This window comes from Aotus nancymaae, unplaced genomic scaffold (assembly GCF_030222135.1).
Source record: "Aotus nancymaae isolate 86718 unplaced genomic scaffold, 86718_ANA_hifiasm-v0.15.2.pri h1tg000057l, whole genome shotgun sequence".
Lineage (NCBI taxonomy): Eukaryota > Metazoa > Chordata > Mammalia > Primates > Aotidae > Aotus > Aotus nancymaae.
Genome location: NW_026988471.1, coordinates 61,743,541 through 61,763,809, shown reverse-complemented (window position 1 = coordinate 61,763,809; position 20,269 = coordinate 61,743,541). Strand labels below are relative to the sequence as shown.

At 37.6% G+C, this 20,269-nt stretch overlaps 1 protein-coding gene and 1 long non-coding RNA gene across 10 annotated transcripts in view; one reads left to right on the top strand and one right to left on the bottom strand.

The window, feature by feature from the left end:
* The first annotated feature begins 2,707 nt into the window (after positions 1–2,707).
* Positions 2,708–3,825, top strand: LOC135269693 (uncharacterized). Its single transcript, XR_010337944.1, has 2 exons — positions 2,708–2,774; positions 3,579–3,825. It is a non-coding gene; the product is annotated as an uncharacterized LOC135269693 (long non-coding RNA).
* Positions 3,736–20,269, bottom strand: part of EHBP1 (EH domain binding protein 1) — a 369,328-nt gene continuing 352,794 nt past the window's right edge. For all 9 annotated transcript variants that reach the window (XM_012477186.2, XM_012477187.2, XM_064364167.1 and 6 more), the window contains 4 exons: positions 12,613–12,712; positions 11,461–11,534; positions 5,036–5,150; positions 3,736–4,806 (listed from right to left, as the gene is read on the bottom strand). In XM_012477186.2, coding sequence (XP_012332609.1) covers positions 4,716–4,806; positions 5,036–5,150; positions 11,461–11,534; positions 12,613–12,712 — 380 coding nt within the window. In that variant the 3' untranslated portion in view covers positions 3,736–4,715. The remainder of the gene's footprint in view (positions 4,807–5,035; positions 5,151–11,460; positions 11,535–12,612; positions 12,713–20,269) is intronic.

Below are 20,269 nucleotides of genomic sequence, written 5' to 3'. Positions count from 1 at the left end.
TCTCTCTTCGGCGCCTCGGGACTCTCGCGCCTGAGAAGAGCACCCACTGGAAGGGCGCCGCCACTTACCTGCTCGTCGGCATCTCCCGGGGTTCCCGATCCACACCAAGGGTGTTTCCAAGTCTTAAGCGCTTCTTCTGAAACGTTGGAACCCAGCGTCCTCTTTCCCTCACACATACACCCTACTTCTTAATTCAAACATTTTGCTAGGAAACTTTCTTTTTCACACTCTCTCTTTCCTAATCTCCCTCTAACAGGGACTTTTTGATGGAAAATGTGGCCACAGACCCCTGCCCTCAACTTTTTTTCCATATGCTGCGTAAGGAGCCTCCTTGAGGCGATTTCCCCGGATTGTTCGTATATGCGAAGCCCATTTCCTAGCCGAACAAACTTCCCAAACGCATCTACCTGGGTGGACTTTTCAAAGTGCAAAAAAAGTGTTTTCGTCCCAACTCTGAGCAAAGCGAATCTTTTAAATGGTACCTCCTCCTGAAAATTAGGCACTTTATTCCCTTTCGAGGAATTTCTACCCCTTGTTTCTAATCTCCTACTCCCTCACCCCGACAGGCGTAGTAAAAAGTTTGCACAGGAGTAAGTGTGAAGGCGAGTCAGCCTTCAGGCGCATCGCAGTGGGGAGCACCCGCGCAGCCCGGTCCGCGGGGTCGGGCGCCGAGAGCAGACCGGGCGCTGGGCGAGAAGGAGGAGAAGGAAGGGGGAGCCCGCTGAGTGAAAAGGGGCCGCGGCCGCCGCTCATCAAAGTGCTTTCCCCTCCCCCAAGCGACACTTTCCTTTGGAGTCCGAATAAAATACGGTAACAGAATATGATGGAGGGCACACTGTTTCCTTAACTGCTTCTCAAAGGGCCTGGGAGATCTTCTTAGGACCTTTAATAAGGCTTTGGTCGGTTCTTTTGTTGATCTCTCAAAATCAACTCCTTCTAATTGAAGTTGGAGCTGAAAGCGAGCTAATGTTCAAAGAAAGTGGCCGCCAGACCAACGAAATTACATTTTTTTTTTTTTTTTTTTTTTGACGATGAGGGAACATCTAATCAAAGGGGCAGGGGAGGAGGGGTGGGAGTGGGGGCATACGAAAGAGAAAAGGAGGTTTTACAAGATCCTTCTCTGGTTCACAAAAGTCAGCGACACCGGCGCTTCTCTCCAGAACAAAGAAACCACGGCCCATTCACAAAAGGGAGATAAAAAGAGAAAGCTGAATAAAAGAACGAGAGAAATGGGAAACAAATGAGAGAGAGAAGGAGGGAAAGAGTGAGTGAGAAAGAAGCTTTAAGAGGAAAAGAAACAACGCATAGCGCAGCGCTAACCCAGGCGGGGACACACCTTAGGCTCGCGCAGGCCCCTACCAGGAGTAGCCCGTCAGGCCCGCAGTCAGCCGCCCGCGGCTCCGAGCCACTGTGATCGTGCTGAAGTTTAAAGAAAGCAACGAAATATACCCCCGCCTTGGGTTCCGAGGAAAGGCGCCGGCTGGAGCGCACTACTTTTGGGGAAAATAATATGCGGACGTCCCGGGGTGCGCTTCGCCGGCGTCCGCGTCTATAGCCCGGCGCTGCCCTAGTCCCCGCCAGTCCGCTGTGTGCCGGGGCTCGTGCCCTTGCCCCATTCCTCCACCTCACGCATTCCTCCCTCCACCAGGCCCTGTTTCGCCTGCAGCCTCAGCACCCGACCAGGGTCCCGCGTAGCGAGGTGGGACAGCCGTGCGCTCTGGAATGTGCCGGCGCGGTCCCCAGGGCACGCCTCGCGGGAGTCCGGCGCTCTCGGTTCCAGATGCTGCCACCATTCTCGGGGAAGTTGGGAGGTATCAAGTAGCACGCATTTTTTTTTTTTTTTTCCTAATGAGAGTATTTATCTAATCCCAAATTGCAGGCGAATTTTCTTAATGCTCAGCCCATAAAACCCCAGGATTAAGAAAAGAAAGGGAGAGGAGAGGGGGAGAGAGAGGAGAGTAGAGAGGGAGAGAGACTGGGACCAAAGTTTCTTGAAAGCGGCGCAGAGGATTGAGGCGGCCGTCGCTAGGCAAACGTCCAGGTGGGAAATGCTGGGCCAGAAGCCACGACCGTTCCAATATCGGCCGCAGCGCGGGGAGGGGAAGTGGGGACACCACTGGAGGAGGTGAAGCCGTCCAGCTCAAGGCCCCCGGGCCGGGAAAGGGCGAGGGAGCTGGGCCCGGAGACCCGGATCCAGCATCCAGGTGACCTCCAGGCCCGGCCAGGCTCTGGAGGACACTTGGGACAGGGGGAGGGGTTTGGCTCCGAGGCCGAGGGATCTGGCCAGGGAAGGAAGTTCTGCACCCGCCCGCGGACTGTGCCCTAGGAAGCCCGCCGCCAACGCCCCGGCTCCTCTGCGACCCTCGGACCCATAGCCTCTTTTCCCGCGGCGCAGGCTTTCAGTTTCCGGGTCCCCCGGGAGTGCTGGGCTTGTGCCCGCTCTCGGGAGCCAGCGTCTGGGCACAACGCAGCGATGTCCGGATGCAGCGCCCTTGCCGCGGGCCTGACCCCGCCAGGCGCCGAGGTCCACGCTCCACCGCCGCTGCGGGGCGTTCGGGCGCCACCGAGCAGACCAAATTGAAACCCCGAGAGGCTCGGGACTGAAACTGGAGGGGCAGGTAGAGGGGCCGCCCGGCGGCCCCAGACCATCCTAGCAATCTGGAGCGAGGGAAGGGTTATCACTTGGCCGATTGGGAGAAGCTTTTGGGGCGAAGGAGCTGCTTTTCGGCGAGGTCCCTCGGGAGTGAAGGTTCCTCGAATCTTGCGTAAAATGGGTGGGTGCTGTTGGTCGCCCAAGCCCCTGGCTGCTTGGGGCGGGAGATTTCCATCTGCTGAGTTTTCCCGGGGTTAGAACGGGATTCTGAGAGCGTTCCCCAGAGAGCAGCAGCTCTCACAGTTCTCTCTGCTCTCTAGCTCGAATGAAGAGGGCAAATACCGACTTAATTTACTTAAAATAACTTTTCAATAACTTAAAAGAAATTCTTATCATGAAGGAATTCTACCACATCAAGTTTTTTTTTTTAATCATTTTGAAAGACTGGCAATTGGAGGTGGCTGCATACTTGGAACGAAATTTATTTGTGTGTACATACATATGATCTATGCTAAAGTATAAATGCTAGTGGACTGTTTTCTCTAAGTTTCTGGACTTGTTGAACAAGCTTTCTTTGTTTGGACACCCCCATGGGGGAGTGAAGGAAACCACTAGAGAATCGCCAGTTTTTTTTTTTTTTTCTGTAGTCTAGAACTTCTTGTTAACAGTTCTCTTTCCCTCATTTCATACATACATACCTGCACACATTCTCCCCGCCCCCAAGCAATAACCCTCTTCCTTTTACTTCAGTACCTACAAACTTGCCGGTTATCAGAAGACACAGTTCTCCCTAATATGACTTCAAAACTATAACAATTAAAAGTAATAAAGTGGAAATGCAAGATATTAGTATTTTTTCATTGGTGTGGAATCACAAATTTCCTCAAATCTTTAGCAGAGATGACCCCTTTACAAAAGAGATGATAGTTTATACTGCTTAAGAATATGACTAATTACTTTTCAATTCACATTCGTGTGTCAGCAGGGCCCTCTGGGATGGTGTAAACTTACTCAGCTTCAAATGCAGCCCAGTATCCTGCCCTATGTTCCAGAGGACCATTTTCCACATGAAAAGTCTTATGGATACACAAACTTCACTCAAACCAATGTCAAGTTTTCATTGCAAGAAAGTAGCAGCCGTGTTTAAGGTAAGAAAGTTTCTGCTTTTATTGAAAATTTATATATGACTCAGTATTGTAATAAATAAACATAACCATTTTCACAAAAAAAAATGACAGTGCTATGCTAAAGAAGAAAATATTAAATGGGGGATTTACTTGTAGTGGCAAGACAGACTTTTTTATCAATACAGAATAAATATTAACAGCATTCGTGAGCCACTGTTGAGACCCAACAAAATGTAGGAATCAAGCATGATGTAAGAAATAATTATCCAGAGAAAAAGATGGTGTATTCGCGGATGATAAGACTGTCTTTGTAAATTGGTGCATATCAATTAGTCCCATCCTCACAGCTCACCTTCAAACCACAGGGCTTGTTTCTGGCTATGTTAAAGGACCATCCTCTGAGGAAAGCAGAGGAGAGAAACTACATTATCCTTATAGTGAAACGCAAAACAACCGCAGAAAAACTCCACTGGTAAATAGAACACAGTTTAATAAGTAGATTGGATATGATCTAACTATAAAATTTAGGTAACAGAGTAAGTGTTACATATGGCAGGACTGGAAAAGAAAACATGACATTTTTCTTATCCCCTTGTACCCCCCTCCCACTGTCATTATGCTATTACCACCACCACCAAGAAGGTTTCAAATTTTCCTCCCATCAAAAAATGAGAGAAAATAACAAGGGAAGTGTTTTTGTTCTTTTTGAACAGTTTCTTGAACACCACCAATACCAATCACTCACAAGGTGTCTGTGCAAATCTATTTCACAGGATTTCAAGGAAATTGTTAACTCACAAAAAATCCTTAAACAAAGCTGTTTTGGAGTTCTGTATATTATTTGGAAAGGAAGGAGGGAAAAGGTGGTGGTGGTAAAGTAGTACAATCCAGCCAAACAAAATGTTAAAAGTTTTAAATCAACAATGAGTCTGACTTTTTCTGGTCTGGGAACCAAGACTCTAAAATGTTGGGAGAGATTCTTTCTGATCTGATGGCTACTGAAGAACACATTTCTCCTCTTTCTTGGCCATCTTGCCTTTGTTTTGCTCCAGAGTTCGCTCCAAATGCTCATCTTCTTCTTCGGCCCTGGATGTCAGACAAACAGGACAAACAGGAAACAAAATTATTTTTCTACGTGGAGGGCAGAGCAGCACTCCTCCGTCACCCAGTATTTGGATCCCCAGCAGGAATGGGGAGCTGCAGGCCAGCAGGAGGCTGTCCTGGCCCTCCTGCGACCTCTGGATTGAACTTTCCCCACACTTCTCGGCCCCTCGACAGGTGGCCCAGCCTCGACCCGACCCCACTGCCCACTCACTGCTTCTCCTGTGCGTCCAGGTCCCTGACGAGCGCATCGCGCTTGTTCACCAGGGCCACCAATTCATCTAGCAGAAGCTGCTCACGTCGCTTCTGGGCCTCGGTCTTCTGCCAGTCTGCAGAAGATGGGAGGCTAGTTACCCACCGGCAGGGCCTCCAAACACCCGGCCCCCTGCCCTCTCCTTCCCGCCTTTTCCAGTTTCCTTATATTTCTCGGCAAACCACATTATAGAGCCACTAGCTAGTGTTTTCTGGGAGTTTGGCTGTCGTGGTGAAGGTTTCCTCGCTAAAACTCTACTTTCTAAATATTTCCTGCGAATGGAGACGACTGCGGCAGGGTTGGAACCTGCTCAGAACCAGGTGTGAGCTGGTGGCTAGCCTGAGGTGCGCACCTGAATCCAGCCAAAGTGGGGGAGGGGAGCTAGAGGCCCAGAAGAGGTTGGCCCAGGGGTTGATAGTGGGGGAAGTGGGTAAATGAGGAGGCGGGAAACAGTGCTGGGCGATAAAATCATTCTGAAAAGGCTAGAGAATCTGCCTGAGAACCTATCCTCCTCCCCCACCCCCACTCTCACCCCAAACAGCCCATTCTTCGCTAATTTCCTCTTCGCTCTATTTTAGCAGTTGGATGTATCTCACACTGGGCGCCATATGCTTCACAATAACTTTAAAAGTAGTGAATCGGCTAATTAGCATTTTTCTTTGAAGTAAAAAATAAATTTGCTCTGCAATATTACACTGCAGCTCTCGATCTCATCACAGCCAGTTTTCTTTTGGAGACGTTTGCTGGGTGGTTTCAAATCAAAGCACTTTTGCAAAGGAAAAATTACATATTTCTTTTTGAAACCCTATGTTAAAGGTTGGAAAACCCGATGGGCAGTGCTCTTTCTATGGATGGCGGGCGTTTTCTTGAAGGTTTTAGACCCCAGTGATATATTTCCTAATCTTCGCTGGTCTGATGATTTCCTTAAGATGAGCAGCAGTTTCATTTAATAAAAACAGGACCAAATCGAACATTTAAAACACTTTTGAAACCAAAGCCAACTGCTCTCTGGCCAGACTGTAAGGGCTTGTAGCTGTCAATCAACCCCCAGTCTACCCCGCCTCCCTCATTAGGAAGGTAAACAATGAAAAGAAGAAGTAGATGATGAGGCAGATAGCAGAACAAATGAGGACCTAGAGGGAAACAGGACACCAGCTTAAAAAAAAAAAAAAAAAAAAAAGGACCAGGGCCACTGACTCCTGCAGCCCCCTCCCCCAGCAAATGCACTTTCCAAAACAGAGAGAAGTGCAATCCTTTCGGGTTCCTCTCTTCTCTCTCCATTGCCCTGGGCAATCATGTTAAAACTCACATGGTTGGTGCTTATTCAGATAAACCTAACAATGCACACCGCTGGTTACCATGTGAATCTTCACAAACCACACAAGAATGTGCTGGTTCAAATCCCCCCGACCCCCTCCAAAGCAAAATTTATTCAAGACAGCAAACTGCTCAGCAGCTTTATGAAAGCAAATGGTGCTAGAGGGAATTCTATCTTGTATTTACAAATTAAAAATTAGATGCATCATCATGCAATAAAGGTTAGAAAAGCAGCAAAAAGCTAGAATGTTTTACTCAATTTATCACTATTTCTTTCATTAAAAGCTCTAACACATAAATCATATTTATATGAAACATGCTATATGTTAATTATCCACATTTGATATAAAATATCGCACAAATACATTAAATAACCTATCACTATTACGTTCTTATTTTTTAAATGAAATATTCTATAGCATGGTGATGAATACAGAAACTATTTGGAAAGGGTTTCTTTGAATAGAAGAATTTTAAAAATAATAAACAGCAAAACTGAAGAGCAGCTATATATATGTATCTCTGGATTTAAATGCAACTGAGGAGAGGAATGCTGGAAAATTTTTAAATCTGGTTCTTGTTCTTAAATCAGTCTTATTCAGCAGGTAAATTAATAGGCTCTCCAGGTTGGAAAGATCTTAAAAAGTCATCTAGTCTAATTTCAGGTAAGTATAATTCTAGAAGTATTAATTCAGAAGAAACCTAAATGTGTAATAGATTTGAAACTAAATTTTATAATTAAGATTACTAGTTTAATGAATATTAATTTTTCCCTTTCCAACCTCAAGAAATCATTCTGATTATAAGCTTTGATTTATAATTATTTACTTCCAAAACATTTTGCTAAGAGCTTTACAAATGAATAAAAAATTTTCAAAAATAGAATTAAACTGAAAATTATATTTAAACAAATTAAACTAAGAAAAGATAAATTTTAACAACACATATAATTTTCTTAATTATTCCTTCTCTGAACTTGACTAGTCACTTTTAAGGCTTTAATTAGTAATTACAAATACCATGATTTCATTAATATTGAAAAAATTAGGTCTTTAACTAAATGGATAAAAGAGGACATTAAAGAAAATTTTAACCCTTGAAGTACTGAGTAATTTAAAATATCTTAACTTTTCCCTAGCTCAATAATGATATTTTCTATAACTGTAATGAAATCATTTAAAAATTAAGAATATTTAGGTAATTTTCATCATTTCAGAGTCAAATTTAAATGACAATAGAATTTAAAATATCCCAGCAAAAATTTAGAGACTTTAAAATATTAAATCTGTCACTATAGTGCTACATTAATATCTGTCTACAAAATATTAGTCAACTATAGTGGAAATAGCAATGTGCAGTGAATAGATTTTACATTAGCAAAACTGTACTTTTACTTCAGGTCTGTTGTTTCATAATGGGAATAAATTATATAATATGTATGTATACAAACTCATACATGTGTATACATACACATACATATATATTTGAATGCTAATTTGAGAAATTAGCATTTATCTTTTTAAAAAATGTAATATCACATTTAAAACTGATCGATTCATATTTGCATGTTCAAGCCTAAATTTTTTTAAAATCCTGTTTTAAAAAGCTTCACTTAGAAATGTTATGTTTTAAAACATGTTACGTGTTACCTGTTATACATTTTAAGAACAAATTACTCACCTATAATACCAGCCACAGCTAGCTAGCTGCACTGACTTTGGCTTGGACAAACTACAATGTGGGTTCTGATTAATTTAAAGATTCCAGTGTACTTTTGCTACAAAAGCCATATCCTCTCCTAACAAATAGGATTAAGTTTTGATGCTGCATTTGAGCCAAAGTGTTGAAATAAAGAGATTTTGTTTATGTCCATCTGCACTGAGCTGTTTTGTTACTTTTAAAAACTCTTTTTTATATATAGGGCCAATTATTCACTCCCTGATTCAGTTTATTTGCTGAAGTTGATAATTACTTTGAAAACAGGCAAGAGGAATACCTATAAACACTTTAATAGAAAGGACCTAAAGTTCTCATAGTAAACCTTCAACCTTGCCACTATAAATAAGCCTGGCACTTTGATGAAAATTAACACTAGTTTTGTAAAGAGCACATTGGGGGATTGCAGTCAAGTCTTATCTTTAGTTCCAGTCAACTAGCAATCCTGAAAGAGTTTGCATCATCATCAGAACAGGCCATTTGATAGGATTCTACCGCTGTACCTAATCAATCTATGGAAGACTGTGGCTGTGCTGTGTAACAAAGCTAAAATAGATTTACAAATGGGGTTTTAGGGGATAAGCTCCTCCACAGGATTACATATTGATTTTAAATATAAAAAGCTTATCATATAAACCATAACTACAAAAATAGTGAACCTATGCATAAATCCCTTTAGAAGAGCACCCACTTCAAACTCTAAGCCAAGAATAAATCAAGATGTACAAAATCCTAGAGAAGATCCATTTCTTGTGCAGAAAATGAACATACCACTTTCTAAAAGCCCACCCCAATGTGTGCAGAAATGAATTTATCTTTCCTGAGGGGGCATTAAATAATCTGGAACAAAAAAACTATAGGAAAAGTATCTAAAAGATGTTTGTTAGCTTGAGGGATCCTACAACTTAGCTCAGTAGAGTGAAACTCCTGCTATGAAAAATACCTCAGGAAAAAAGGGTAAAAAACAGGCCAAAGTGATTATAGGTTCTCAGAAGAATGAATGTATTGAATTATTATTTTTTTTTTTTGCTCTCAAACCAAGCTATTAATATTTCTTTCAATGTGCTATGGTTATTAAGATTCTATGCTGTTCTCCTGGTGAATGGTTTCAGCAGCTGATTTATTTTAGTTTATTTATTACTAAAACCATCTTATGGCTACTAAGTAGGAGAGATGGGAAAAGAGAAATGAACTTTAAAACAAAAGAAAGCAAAACAAAACCAACTAGTGTTGCTTATTCATGTTTTTGTTTTTTTTTCCCCTGCGGTGTTTTAATATTCAAAAAGGCTATTGAACTGAATGTGTGTCCATTCTAAGGGTTGACTCAGAGGAAACTGTCTTCACAGAGCTGATCTTCACAATGATCACCACCTCTCTGGGACACCCCAGCCCATGTACTGCCCAGGCTAGTGGGACAGGCCTCTCTCTTAAGACAATATCTTTATTTGTAATCAACAGGCTGCTCCTTTTCTCAAGTCTCCTTTTTCCCTCAACCAGCAATGAAAATTGGCCCAGAGATTTAAGGCACAGTCATATACAGGACAATGTATTTAAAAAACAAAGAGAATGATAACACAAAACACTAACAACTGTATTAAAACTGTTTTAAAAAGAAAAATATTTTTCCCCTTTTCTTCAAATATATCACTGTCTACTGCTTTTCTGTATGTGCAAGCAGGTCAGGCAGATAAAATATTAGATTATATTTAGTGTTGTAAATCTGGCATATAGGGATAGGATTGGTGATGAAACTGAGTTTTTAAATGTGTCATGACCCTGCTTCTAAGATGGGTATTTGGTTATAATACTGGTTTTGGGGTTAGAATCAATATCTATCTTAAAAGTCAACAGTTATCAAGCTGTATTTTGAGGATAGTTTATCTTTCTATACATGAAAGGGTAGGTAAAAATGTAAAGAATATTCTGTGTTGAGTATAGTATACAATGAATATATAAAGAATAAACTGTATGATGAATTATATGTATTACATATATTATATACAAACATGACATATTACACACACGTATAATATATAAATAGTATTTGCTGTGCCTACTTTTTAACTGTTTTGCCCTTTTAAAGACTATACCATGACTACAAAAACTATATTGAGAGGAAAAATGCCATTTAGTATACCTGTGTACTTTATTTCAATGGCAAGTTTCACAGAACTTCTTGAATAATTTTGACAAATTTTATAGTCATTATCAATGGTATAATTTGATACATCTGGGTAGACACTTGAAGAGAATTGGCTAACTGAAGCCTTTTAAAATAAAGTAAATCAGATTTCTAAATGAGGATATATAAATGTTGATGATGATATTTATTAAATGAGTTTATGAATACAAAAGTAATTAAAAATGAAATGTCTACAAACATGTATGATGGTATTTAGATAAACAGCATGCATTTTGATGACAATATTTATTAAAATATTTTAAGAATATAAGGCTTCACTTGGCTTTCCCTTATGTACTTAAATTTCCAGTTTCTGAACTAATTAGAATTGACTTATTATGGATCAGGTACCTTATCAGGTGAAGAACAAAATTACCATGGACAGTCAATGGGTTAAAAGGTCAATATAGAATAGGAAAATCAGTTTGCATTGATTAGACAAAAGGTCCATTTTACAGAGCCGAAAGGATTAGCTTTTAAGCAGACATCTTTGAACTATAAGACATTTCCAACTGAGAGATATAAGGAGAACAGCATTATAAAACACCTAAGAATTTAAAAAAATCATATATAGTAAATGCCAGTTAAACTAGCTGATGTTTACTGATATGAAACATGCATAGGTTACTATATAATTCATTTAAAAGCTTTATGAAAAGCATGAAAGTGTTTCATTTACCTCTTATGCCAATCTTTGCCCGGATATTCACTTAATAGAAGTTGGAATCTTAAGAACTGTGTAGACTGAACAGGGATATATTTCAATGTTGACATCAATTAAATATTAAGGTAAAATTTAGAGTCTGGATGTAAAAAATCAAAATGATAAATCTTTTCCAAACCTCCCCAGTGGAAACAACTTAAAATTGTACTTAAGTGAAATGTAATTAAATCAATCAACTCCTTATATTTTTCATTTTATGGACATGATGCTTACTCAATCAGAAGTTAAGATGATTTTGTGCTATTATTGATAGCAAACATAACGATTATCTATCTGAATTAGGGTCCTTAAGTTTATATGGATACTGCTTTCTGCCTCCAAGGCATTTATTTGCAATTTTGGAAGCTTCCTACACCAGATCTAGTAAGACCAGAAGTGTATTATATGCTTTAAATCTCTTTGACAACTCACACCTTGCATACTTCACTCTACCAAAGCATTTCTTACCTTCAATGGCTAGCATTGCTCGCAATTCCCGGTTGAGCAGCTCATACCGTCGTTCTAAATCGTGTTCTTTTTCCCTGGGCAAGTTGCAAAAGTTCATCAATATGCTAATTACTAAATCATTAAACACTTAAAAGAACCTTTAGGTTACATTGATTTTAAGACTCATAACTGACTTTTCTCTTTAACTTTAAGCCACTCCAAACAAATGATACACAAACCCTAAAACCTTCCTCAGTTGAATATTTACTAGTGCTATTATTCTCCTCCTTCAATTTTGAATGCACATAGGTATATTTTAATATGAAGATAATTACTCTCTTCTTCGCTTCTTGTGTTAAATGCCAAGTATGAGTCTATTTTCTAAAATATTTTTCATAATTTATAATCACTTTTTTCCAAAACTCCATATGAAAAGAATACAAGAAACATGAAAGTACCAGCAGTGCAAATTTAATACAGAGACCACAATTCAGGATTTGTGAAGTTTTGTGCTTCTTCATAACTCTTTTATCAAGTTCAGGCATGGCAGAAATTATAAAATTAGACTTTTTCACTGAAATAAACCACGTAAGCCTGCTCATTCCCACACTAGGTGGCATACTAGAAGAATACTGCTAGTGAGGAGAAAGGAACAAGCTTAAGTCCTCCAGTGAAATAAAATGCTAAAAACTAGGAATGCTAACATTCTGTCTAGACTCCATTTTACTATAATTCTTATAATCACAAAAAGGTCACTTTTGTGTTAGTAACTGATCTTTTATCCCAAAATTTAGATTAACATCACCTGAGACTATAAATGTACTTTTGTTCTTATTAAGTTATTTTATTTAACTGAGAATTTGTTGTTAAATGAATTTTATTTTTCTTCTCCTCTAACCCTCAATATAAACCAAACTTCCTTTTTTTGTATAGGTGATAATTGTCTATATTCCTTGGCCTTCTATATATACTTTTTTCAGTGTCTATCATTCTATTTAAAAATTCTTATAAGATGAAAATTGTCATATACCATTTTTTATTTTTTTATAAAACATGTAATCTCTAAGGAAAGGGGAAATACCAAACAAACATGAAATCCCAAAGAAGACAATAACAAGAAGCCTAAGATTTATCAATGTTGTATGCAAAGCAAGCATAATCATGAGTACTTACAGAAGAGAGAGCTGATTCATTCTCCTTATTAAGGCATTTTTCTTATTAACTAACATAAACCATTCCTGCATCATAGCTTCTTCTTCTTCTGTGTTCCTTCCTATAATCCAGGAAGAGTTACCTCTTATTATATGACATTAGACAAGCCAAATAATAGTTTAGCACAAAATTTTTTAAACATAAAAATAATTTACTCTAATACTATATTTTAAACTGCTTATAAGATTAAAGTCCAAGTCCTGAAAAAAAAATCCACATTTCAAACTCGTAAGTCAATCTTCTTAAGGTGATATTATTCAGCATGCATATTTTAGTCTCCCTGAACACACCTATAGATCATATTAACACTAAGCACAGTAAACAAAATGTCCTACCTTTTAAATCCTCCCTAGAGGCTGACTTGCTATTATGTTTCAATGAGGAACTCATAGTGCTGACAGACATATAGTCATGATTTTTTTCAAAAAATTAAAAAATCATTATGAGACTCAGAAGACTAGCAGGAAGATCAGGGAAGTCCAGAGACTACGTGAAAGCTTCCATTTCTAACAACTTGCTATTTTCTTATTTTCCTTCCCAAAAGTAAACTAGTGATATATGCATATATATGCCATTTTGGAACTCATCATCCCTAATAGGGTAGACCATTTATAAATTACTAAATATGCTGTAAATGACCAGGCTACAAAAAACCACCCACAGCTATAGATGAAAAAAAAAAAATTCATGAACATCATAATGTTCAGAAAACATATGAGCAGTGTGACAAATGAGCATTTTAGATTATAACTGATTGTAAACAGGAGATACTTAAAATTCTCCATCACTAACATCCATCCCATCATCTAATACCACCCTGCCACTTTCTCACAAAGGCCAGATATTAAGGATTATAATATAGTATATATTTGGCATTTTTTCATGTAGAAGTAGGCCACAATTATACTAAAGAAAAATATTAATTTCCCTCATATCTTCCTTCTTCTCCCTTCAAATTATACCTACTTGAATTTCCAATTCTTCAACTTTTATTTCCTGAATTTCTCCCATGAAATTGTTTTGCTAAGCTATTATTTAATATATCAGTCTAACTTCTGTATAGCATTCATAAGGTTAATTTAAATACCTAATAAAAAATTAAATAATTCCCCTCAGATTATTATTTCCTAAGTTTGATTTTCTTTTCAAGTAAAATATCAAAGATAGTCCTCTTTCACCAACCCCACACTTCCTTTCTCCAGAGGTATGATTACAGTTTAACATATCTCTTTCCAGACCACATAGATAGCTATGTCTATCACACACGTGTATATACTGTATTTATAGACACATATGTGTTTCTTTAACATAAGAGAGCTCATATTACATAGTCATCTATGATTTATTTTGTCATACTGTCCAAATATCTATCTCATTCTTTATAGTGCTTGCATAAATTATAAGCATACCATAATTTAAATATTTCTACATTAATATAAATTTACTTTTTAGAATACAAAAAGCAAATCTGTGTGCAAAGGATTAAACATGTATTTCAGAGCATCCCTGTAAAATAGATAGCTGCTGTTTACCATTAGGGAAAATAGTTGAGAATATGTGCCTTCATTAAATGCTGTTAAAACTAATGGTATGAAGCCGACTTAGGATAGATTCTTTTAGAGTCTGAACAAAAGTCTTTATTGTTTTACAGTATTTTTAATCTCTCTTTTAGGGTAGCTGGTTTTGTATTCACTTTGGACCATGTGATGTCTTGACACTGGTCATGTGATACAGGCTGCGATAGGCACAAATCCCTGGGTAGCAACAAAAGAAGAAAGAGTAAAAAGAAAAAGCTGAGAAAAAGCTTGCAATTTGGAAAAAGGCCAATTGTACCCTGGTGAAGGCCTTTTTGATCAGTGAAATGCCACATGTGTGCAATATTAATAGGTGTAGATTTTATGATATTTTACTTTCCGATTAAAGACTTAATTCTTGTATTCATAACCTATGTGGCTTCTAAAAATAGATACTTATTAAAACTTTCTTTTGCATTTAACTTAACCTATAATTTGAGGCTTTCAGGCAATACTGGAAGTAACCAGCCTACTCTTAAATTAGCATCATTTTCTTCAATGGAAGACTGCTTCCTTGAGAATAACAATATTGATGTGATGCTACGTTATTTTCAGTTTAACTCATGCCTATGATTTCTAGTGAAGAATAAGAGATCCCCTCCTCTAACTATTAGGAAATGACTAATAACAAAAGAATCTCATGTTTCAAAAGGAAATAAGCCTAACAATAAGAAATATTTAAGGACACATTACGCATTGCTTCACGGAGTATTTAACTGGAAAAACATATTTGAAGATAATTCTGTATCACCAAATCCTTATCTGAGATAGTACACAATGATGGATATCTATACTTAACATAGTAATTAAAAAAAAATAAAATTTCTTCTAATACATTATTACACTATTGTTTTTAGGGGTCTTAAATTTTTTAAATTTAAAAAGGTTTTAAAAGCCAGTAAGTTGAACCATTACAAATTAATCCTGACTTTAATAACTGGTTAAAGACCCCTTTAGCTTTATAAGTAACAAAAAATATTAAAGCCTGTGATCACAGTGAGCTTTTCTCATTTCTCCTCTAACCATTTGTTATTTAATCCAATACTAGTAATCCAATTTGTCCATCAGACTTTTAAAGGGCAGAATGCAACTTCCTCAGCTTAGACACTTTTCAAAGTACAATATATTTTTCAAATGAATGCTGGATGTTTCATTTTTCCCAACTGTTCCTAGCTCTAATGCATGAGGAAAAAAAGAACAAGATGAACATTGTTCATACTGATTAAGTAAGAGCTCATTAAAGAGCTGTCAGTGCGGTACTTTGAATATGCATGAAGCATATAATCAGATCTAGTACCGTCACTAGAGGAGAATACGGTAAGTACAAAGGATTGATTTAATTACTTAGAGTGGGCTGTGGTGGTAAAGCAGTCTTGTTAGTGCAAAAAGAAAAAGAGGTTGTATTCTGGCACTGTTAGAAAAAAAGGCAGTTTTAGCTTCTGCCACAATACCTAATCTCAGAATAAAGCACTTTACATTGTAGCTTAAAATGAAGACTGTCATTATTTTATAAAATGGCCATAAATCGTTTAATCTTGTTTAACCTAACCTGGTTAACTATCTCTTTTTCAAAATTATCTTTAATTTGTAATTATAACCACATTTTTGTCACCTAGACCAACAATACTTTTTTAAATCTTTTTTTTTCAGTTTCACCATTTAAAAACTTCAAGACATATGCTATTGAAAGCCATTTTGAAATTAAAAATGACAAAACAATACGCTACAGTATACAATTACCAAAATGTGAAAGTATGGCTGAGTTGTTACACTATATTTTAAAATATAGTACCTCATGTTTCTTATAAATAACAAATAAAAACATAAAAACTACTTACCTAGCTTTAACCTTAACATTTTAAAGTACTGGACTACTTAATATAATCTCTGGTAATATATTTTCCTACTTTGTTTCCTTAAAAAATTCTGTTTTTTATTTTGCCTCCAAGACAATGTAACATCTATTTCCACATCACAATGCTTAATGTCAGTTTTTTCTTTTAATCCATTATTGTAGATGGAATATGATTTGTAAAAATCATTAAATAATCAAGGATAATGATAATGGCAGGAAAAGTAACTATTTGCAAATAGAACTTCCAATTATTCTTCTTATCACATAGGTAGCAAAAACCACTTAATAGAAAGAAGCATATGATACAGAGCACTACATGTAATACTTAATCAGTGTTAACTGACAATAGCAACTACCATATATTACATCTCTTTCAAAAATTCTTTAAAGTTATTTTTATTTAGTAATTCATTCATTTATTAAAGAATCTGTATGTAATTGTTATTTATTTTTTCAGTAGTATTTTCAACATGTTTTAAAATGAATAAAAGTGATGTCAAAACCCAGAAATTATGAATCATGTTTTAAAAACTGTCTTCTCATTAGCTTTTCCTAATTAATCTTTCACCTTGAAATAATTATCTATTTATAAAGATACATTTTAGACAGTGATTTCTTATATAAATGCAAAATAAGGAACAAAACAATTTTAGCTGAATAGAAGATGAATTCAATGGGAAAGAGTAAATACATATAAATGTAGGCTGCTGTTATACAAGTATACAAAGAAATTCAAGATTTTCCACCATGAAAGCACTAAAGAATGCTAAAATCTTGCCATAGCCCCATAGTGGGGATGGCTGAGTAGTAATCACATATAGCCCTTAAAGAACACAACATAGCAAAGGCAAACCAAACATAAAAAAACCTGCCATTACAAATTGTCCTGATGGTAATTATAAGAATATAATCTTTGAAAGACATGTGACAAAAGACATATGATACATGAAGGGAATAGATGAAAGAGATGAATTTGCTGTAGTTATGTAGGGTCATGTACACATTAACTCCAAAGCCAACATTATTGCAAAACTCCAGTGCCTCATATTTAAACTTAGGAAATAGAGCTATATTATAAAAGTGAATTTTACTATAAACAAATGTTTCTGATTCAGCAATATCCTCAAACAGCATCAACATACAAGAATCTCATAATCTTTATTGGTTTTCAGCCATATAATTGTCTTAAAACCATTTGCTCAGCCTGATATATTTATTATAATATTATGAGTATAAACTTTGGGAAAAATTCTGTCTCCTTTTGTTGAAGTAAAAGAAAAACTGCCATACTCTCTCAAGCATACCTTTTATTTACCCATTTGCTAAGATAAAATGTGGGGAGAGATGCAAGGTAGCAACTTTGTCTATGCCTCCTCCTGTAGAAAGTCCACCCATAGGAGTCTGGATGGACTTTCTACAGGAGGAGGCATAGACAACTTCAAAGTTCTTCCTCAATAAACTTACACATAGGAAGAAGCTATTTCTAAAGGTTGGAAGGTTACAGCAGTCTTCTTGAACCAACTCCTTACTCCTTATTAGGGTCTGAACTAACCTTTTTTATGCTGAAGGTCAGCACTGGATTTCTCAAAAGGTAACAAACTAAATGCAAAGTTAGGGCAGATATAAACAAAAAAGCATCAGAGTAGTCATTATGGAAAAAATTATAACTGATAAAATTGTTTATATTTACTTACAGTTCAGGTGGTTTTTTGTTTGTTTGTTTGTTTTTTGAGACAGGGTCTTGCTCTGTCACCCAGGCTGGAGTGCAGTGATGCGATCTTGGCACACTGCAACCTCTACCTCCCAGGTTCAAGCGATTCTCTTGCCTCAGCCTCTCATGTTGCTGGGATCACAGGTTTGCACCACCATACCTGGCTCATTTTTGTAATTTCAGTAGAGCAGGGGTTTTGCCTTGATGGCCAGACTGGTCTCAAAGTGCTGGCTTCAAATGATCTGCCCACCTCGGCCTTTCAAAGTGCTGGTATTACAGGTGTGAGCCACTGCGCCTTACCAATAGTTTAGTATTTTTAAAAAATTACATATGGGATGAGGATGCATCCATAACTTTTTATTGCTAAGAGCCTTTAAAGGTAAATGACTCACATTTCAGGTAATGCATGTATCTTGACCATCTACAGATGAGCATTTGACTAGAGTTAAAACACTCAGAACTCCAAAGCTGTATTTATTTTTTAAGGTATATTTAACATATTTTGTAAAATAGGATAAAATATAGTCAGTTGCTTTTATAAGCATAATTCTACTGAATAGACAGTAATCTCCTTGGAGAATGAATTAAGCGACCTCTAATAAGGGGAAAACTTGAATTGTGAGCTTCCCTTACAGATGGATACCTCTCCCTGTAAGGGGATTGTATACCTGCCAGTTCTCCACTCTCTTGAAGCCCGTTTTGTTTGGATTGCACCTGGCGGACTCCCTTCTACCCACTTCCTGTCCTACAGCCTTCTCACAGTCATGTCATGGTAATGACTCAAAAAGTGGCTCTAGAAGTAACAGATACATATATATGAAAGATGAACATGAATCGTTGAATAAAATTATTTCTTTAAAAGTGGGAGTGGAGGCCAGACACTGTGGCTCATGCCTGTAATCCCAGCACTTTGGGAGGCCGAGGCAGGTGGATCACCTGAGGTCAGGAGTTCGAGACTAGGATGGCCAACATGGTGAAACCCCATCTCTACTACAAATACAAAAAATCAGCCAGGTGTGGTGGCACATACCTGTGATCCCAGCTACTTGGGAGGCTGAGGCAGGAGAATTGTTTGAGCTTGGGAGGCAGAGGTTGCAGTGAGCTGAGATTGTGCTACTGCACTCCAGCCTGAGTGACAGAGTGAGACTCCATCTCAAAAAAAAAAAAAAAGTTAGAATGGAGAAAAGCAATATTTCTAGGTTAATGTATTTTAAGATGTAATTTTAAATACGTATATATACATAGCTAAATATTAAAAGAGATATTCATAAACATTTACATATTCATGTAGGTCACAATTTCAGGGGGGAATATTCTCATTGGGAGAATGGAGTTCATCTTTATTTAGGTTATTTGGACAAGTGTGATAGAGCACCTAACTCATAAATGAACTGTAGAATAAAGACTTCTTATAAATTAAGGAGCATATTATGAATGTTTACTTACATTAATTCTGAGAAACTCCTGTAGATATAACTATACATTCTGGTAGAGTCAAGCATAATATATAATTATATACTATCTATAGTTTCTGTGGCTGATTATATCAGTCATTCTGAATATAATGCAAATAAGATGAACGTTGTATCCACATCCAATATTGTTTTTGTTGGCTGGCATGGGGGCTCATGCCTGTAATCCCAGCACTTTGGGAGGCTGAGGTGGGTGGATCACCTGAGGTAAGAAGTTTGAGACCAGCCTAGCCAACATAGTGAAATTCTGTCTCTACTGAAAAAAAAAAAAAAAAATAGCTGGGCATGGTGGCATGTGCCTGTAATCCCAGCTACTCCAGAGGCTGAAGCAGGAGAATTGCTTGAATCCGGGAGGTGAAGGCTGTAGTGAGCCAAGATTGCATCACTGCACTCTAGCCTGGGTGACAGAGTGAGACTGTGTCTCAAAAAAAAAAAAACCCAAAAAAAATAATGGCTTTTGTTCAGTTTAGCTTTTTTAAAAAATTGAGCCCCTTGATCTCAGACAAATTACTGAACCTCTCTAGACCTCAGTTTCTTCATTTCTATATGGAAAATGGTATTACTTACTTCACGACTGTTGTAGGAATTGAGAAAATCCACATAAAGTACTGAGCACAGAACCCAAGACTACAAGCTATGATGATGATTATGAAGAGGGTGATGATGGTGTATATAGCCCTGACTCAGGAACTGGAGATACAAGATAACTAAGATGTGGTCCCTGCCCTCAAAGGTTGCATAGTCTAGTATGGAGACAGACATATAACCAGGGATAGCTAGAACAAGGGTAAATCTGTAAACAATTCAAGGACACAAATTGTATTTTTAATCTTGGCTACCATAACAAAGTCTATAGCTAGTGTTCCATTGGTCATATGCAGAAGAGGTGAAAAATGTGGGTGAATCAGTACAAATCCATCTCTGCAGCTGGAAAAACAAAGCAGATGCCCTACTGCATCAGTAGTGTCACTGCTGCCTACGAAAGATAGCCATAGCTATGGTGACA